The sequence below is a fragment of the Sycon ciliatum genome, chromosome 6 (assembly GCF_964019385.1).
Source record: "Sycon ciliatum chromosome 6, ocSycCili1.1, whole genome shotgun sequence".
Lineage (NCBI taxonomy): Eukaryota > Metazoa > Porifera > Calcarea > Leucosolenida > Sycettidae > Sycon > Sycon ciliatum.
In genome coordinates, this window is record NC_088648.1 from 17183127 (window position 1) to 17188112 (window position 4986).

The 4986-nt window shown below is 45.2% G+C and overlaps 1 protein-coding gene and 1 long non-coding RNA gene across 3 annotated transcripts in view; both read right to left on the minus strand.

Moving 5' to 3' along the window:
- Positions 1-364: 364 nt before the first annotated feature.
- Positions 365-2181, minus strand: LOC135819511 (uncharacterized). The gene is made up of 2 exons (XR_010553931.1): positions 1573-2181; positions 365-899 (listed from the first exon to the last, which is right to left on the minus strand). It is a non-coding gene; the product is annotated as an uncharacterized LOC135819511 (long non-coding RNA).
- Positions 2182-3212: 1031 nt separating this feature from the next.
- Positions 3213-4986, minus strand: part of LOC135819512 (nucleolar protein 6-like) — a 24553-nt gene continuing 22779 nt past the window's right edge. For both annotated transcript variants that reach the window (XM_065332733.1, XM_065332732.1), the window contains exons 26-27: positions 4780-4824; positions 3213-4116 (exon numbers count right to left, since the gene is read on the minus strand). In XM_065332733.1, the coding sequence (XP_065188805.1) occupies positions 3982-4116; positions 4780-4824 (180 nt within the window). In that variant the 3' untranslated portion in view covers positions 3213-3981. The remainder of the gene's footprint in view (positions 4117-4779; positions 4825-4986) is intronic.

Consider the following 4986-nt stretch of genomic DNA (forward strand, 5'->3'; position numbering starts at 1 on the left):
CCAGAAATAATGGTGGCATGAACCATTGTGGAATCGGACAGCTCATGGAGAATACTGGAATAGCTCAAGTATCTCTAGGTGATTGTAAATCCTGTTCTGGCTGATAGCTTCGGCCTGCTGCGCCCGTCCATGTACAATGATGGTAACATGCATTTCTGTTTTCTACATATTTGCCGGCTACTGTACGGTGGTATTACAGCTGCGGGTCCCTTATATAGAAATATGGTCACCCTCCCGCCTCCCATATGCCCACATTATAAATATGAACTAACAATTTCACTGTTGGACTCGCCGGCGGCTAGAGAGCAAAGGATTAATTTATAGCAAAGAAAAGAAACAGGGAACTACAAGTTACGCTATAATGTCCACGAACAATTTCACTGTATTTGAAATAATTTTGTTTGATACCCTGAGAACTCTGAAACTTTGCAGCACTGTGGATTATATGTGGATACAACATTTATGGAAGGAAAAGTGGAATAATTTCGAACACATTGTTCGAATAATTATAGCACTGGATTGTTGAGATTGTGAGCACATTCCAATCAGCACTCTACATATTTATAAGCAGTGGCAATCATTAGGAATAGGTCATGAGTTGTCAGAGTGCTCTAGTAAATGAGAGAATGTTTTGTTTGTCTAATCGACGGCTCGTTTGAAGCCAGAGTTGTTTCCGTCGACTTGATTCTAGACAGTAGTCGAAGGAGTACTATGAAGTATACACCAGACGTGGTCCGTAAGGTATCTCGTGAGAATTCTGTCGGTACACATCAGGTATCAGCTTGCAAAGATGGCTCCTCTCTGTTTCTTGAAAGCCTGTATAGTTGGACTGTGGCTCCAGCGATTCCCTTCTCAGAGCAGATACCATACCCAATACGGTCAATGCATATCGGATAGACCTGTGTGCACAACGGAAATAGTGGAGAGAAATCTCTCAGCTCATGAACACATCAGTGAAGTTTGAACTGCCGTTGTTTGTGGCCATCAGTATAAACCTATCGACTATAAGAATAATGTGCAAAAAACCTCTATAATTACAGCTGGGGCCATGGAATTATAAAGCATCTAACTTAGGGAACTGCAAATTCTGGTCTGAGTTGCGTTCGAGGCCTGCAATTCATGATGGCTATCGTATGTTGCATTGACCAGAGATCATATAAAACTTCCAAATGCCACATAGAAACACGCACCACTTTCGAGTACTTTGGTATCCCATGCCAAATGGGCATTCGTTCCCGGGGTGGCAGGCGTCACCATTCGTTATGCCTGGATCAGATTCCATTGACCCCAACTGTCATGAAGAATCATTTTTACTTTGACTGGATTTCAGTACCAGTTGTAGAACTGCAGAATCAATTTCGTTGTATTTGGGCAACCATTTCTCTACAAACGCTCTATTTGGAAAATATAATACATGTCCAAATTCCACATCTACCCAAATCGGCCTACCTACTTGATCACGTATTCAGTACTACACGGAATGTTTAGAAAACGCATGAGGGAATAAGAATTTGCTAACGAGAACTCCAGGCCAGGGTACTAGCATACGAACAAAACAAAATAAAAACTCACCAGCATATTTGTAGTAATTTATGTCGGTGTAATATTCACGATAAGCAACGAGGCACCCTCCGATTTGGTCAAGCTGCTTTGAAGTCTGGTTGTTCAGGTGATACAAAAGGGCTCCCCGTTGTTACTTCCAGCAGCTTCACTCTCCCTGCGACAGCGGCTATCAGCCTCTCTCTCCATCGTCGACAATTATCACAGATTCAACATTCTACATTTATCAGCACTGCACTGGGTGAATATGTCTCGAGACGAATTTAGCGGATCAACAACGCGTTGCTGGAGATAAATTCTCCTCTGGAGGACCTTCAGGGTACCTGGAAGGGTATAGAAGACGGGATCGCTCACGACGTTGAGAGAACATAGCAAACAACCTCCTCTTCGATTGAAAATTGGCCAAAAAGTGTGTGAAATGTATGTGCGCAGATGCATTTCCACTGGCAAGCTAATCCCTCATTACGTCATCAGCGCTCGCTCGGCGAAATTCAAAAGTCGTCTTCCTGCTCGACTCGATCGCTTCTGGAGACTCGTTCTTGTTCGAGGGGTCTTCTCTTTCACCTACCTTCGTCTTGGCATCGAAAACTCGGCGTCGAAAATGAAGCCGGAGTGCCCCTTTAAGCTGTGTTCACAACTGGCGCGTGGACGCGGTATGCTTGCGCTTCATGCGTGCCCAAACGCGCACTCAGCCTTCCACAAAAAAACAGCAATCCGAGTCGTAGTTAGCGCATGCGACACCTTAGAGTCCTAATTTTTTGACCCCGCCAGTCAAAGTGACTGGCATGTACGCTGGTACGCGCTGAAAATTCCAACATGTTGGAATTTCCATTTCGGCGCGTCTCCGTACGCATGGCGCCCCAAAAGCCAGCAAAAATACGCACAAACACGTGGTTTCACGCGTACACGCGCCAGTTGTGAACACAGCTTTACACAACGTTCCAGCATCATACCTGCAACACCACCTGCACTCATGCACTCAAACTCACAATCTCCCTTGCCAGAAAACTAGGGGTGAAACGAGTATCTACTTTGACCAATCGATCACTCGTTCATAATATTCGATCAAGTATCCGATTATTTCGAGTACTTTATCAAAATTCAAAAGCACTAGATTTGCGAGTTCTCGACCAATTCGGAAGAAATTATCTGTGAACATAGAACAAAAGTCGCCAACGTCTTGTACAGAGTGTAAAGTAACGATTTTCATCAGTACTTTCATATCTCAGAACGTTACTCGCCGCGCGTGGTGATCGCATCGTCCAAGTCTTAAAATACTGACTCAAAGGCATGCATAACGCATGCATACCGGTGGACCAGCGGTACAACAAAAGTTTTTTGAAAAATACAATGCCAATACTTCGATCAAGTGCAAAATTTCGAATACTCGCTCGTTTGAAATTTTCGAACGAATACTCGAATATTTGAACTAATCGTTCACCTCTACAGAAACCCCATTCTGCTTGATTTGCGCGAGTACCCGCACGATAATCATAATAATAATAATAATCACCTTAATTTTGGGTGCACGACCTTCAGTTGGTGATGAAAGAAGAGTATTACCCCCCCCCCCCCCTCTCTCCCTCCCTCCCTCCCCTCTTTCCCTGGCAAAAGGCGTACAGCAACTCCACCGGAATTTCCTACAGGGCAAGTAGACGGCAAATAGTAACATATTACAGAGCAGTGTCTTTGCTGTGTGTACAGGTATCCTGGACGGTTCAGCAAAAAGGAAAAGAGAGAAAAGTGCACTCCCAGAAGGAAACATGCGCACATGCGCACTCCATTGTACAAAAATAAACTTTCTGGGGTGGCACACAACGTGTTGTGAGCTTCACTGCTGAAAACCCAGATGCAGAACTGCACACCCGTGGGCACTAGTAGTTATATTTGTACTCTTGCATGCAGGAATACATGTAGGTCAAGCAATGACATCGTGTCCATAGATGGCGCGATGTCACCATACTAGTTGACAGCACGGCCGTGTGACAAGCGTGTGGCGACTGCAGTGCGCTACTACTGCTGAACAGCATCCGAGCACTGCAATCCACAAAAATCTGTGTGCCTCTCATCACACACTACTCGACCCTAGTGAGAGGAGCATCAACGTGTACCCTCCTCGCACACACACCAGCCACACATAGAGAGTGATACAAACACCAGTAAGACAGCAGCTATACAGACTGCACGCCACGGCGAGGAGGACCAGCCACTACGCATTCCTGCCAACACGACGTGGCCAGCGTGGACACATGCCGTACACATGTCGCATGTATATGCCGGACTCCCAAAAAAAAGAAACACACACACACCTGTGTGAGTGGCAGGACTCAAGTTCGTTCGAGCGAGTTTAACCATGGAGCTGGGCAGCTTGAACATAGGTGCTGACGATATTCACACGCCGCACTGTGTACAACTAGTCGCCTAAGCTTCTTCTTGCTCTTCAACTTGCCGTACCAGACCGGTGCCAAGGATACGGAAGTCATCCAGCGCTGCTGCCTTGTTGAAACAGACTGTAGTTGGGACAGCATCGTTGCTTGCCGACTTGGACTTCTTACCCTGAAAAAGGGTGACACCAAGGAGAGAGAGAGAGAGAGAGAGAGAGAGAGAGAGAGAGAGAGAGAGAGAGAGAGAGAGAGAGAGAGAGAGAGAGAGAGAGAGAGAGAGAGAGAGAGAGAGAGAGAGAGGGAGAGAGAGGGAGAGAGAGAGGGAGAGAGAGATAGATAGAGAGAGAAAGAGAGAGGGAAGGTGATAAAATTAGAATATGAAATCAGTAGATCAGGAGAACACATAAATGTTTTAAGAGTTTGACACACCCAGAGCATCCCAACTACACATCATGGTGCACAAACAGCCTAACCAATGGCAAAAGCTGAACGTCATGTATCATCGACCACATCCGTGCCGCAATACGGGCACTGTTTTTTAAACGATTTGAGTGAAAAAGTATTTTCTATACGATAGACTTCAGTCTGGCCAGTTTGTAAATTGCGCTCCTCAGTCCGGTATACACACTAATTGTTTTGACTTGACACTCTGCTAGAACAATCGGACAGGTTTGGAAATGGTCAAAGCTGTCCCCTGCCAAAAATGACGAACTGATAGCAATGGATTTTTCGCCGTAGCCAGATTCAACCAGGCCCAAAAGTACCACACAGAAAATCTCATGTCAGGACCACTTGTTCATTTTAAAAATAGCAACACCAAAGTTGTTTACTTTACCTTCTTTGGAGCAGGGACAGGGCAGAAACCACTTGCTGTAGAAATCTGTGCAAATCACACAAAAATGAACAAGTAATTTAAAAGACAAGATGGAATGAAATACTTCAAACTTCAAGGCCTTTTGAATCCAGCCACTACCAAAGTCTCCGAACGTACAAAGCCAGCGCTACAAATGATACATGTATCGCTCACATGTCACAGATGCAC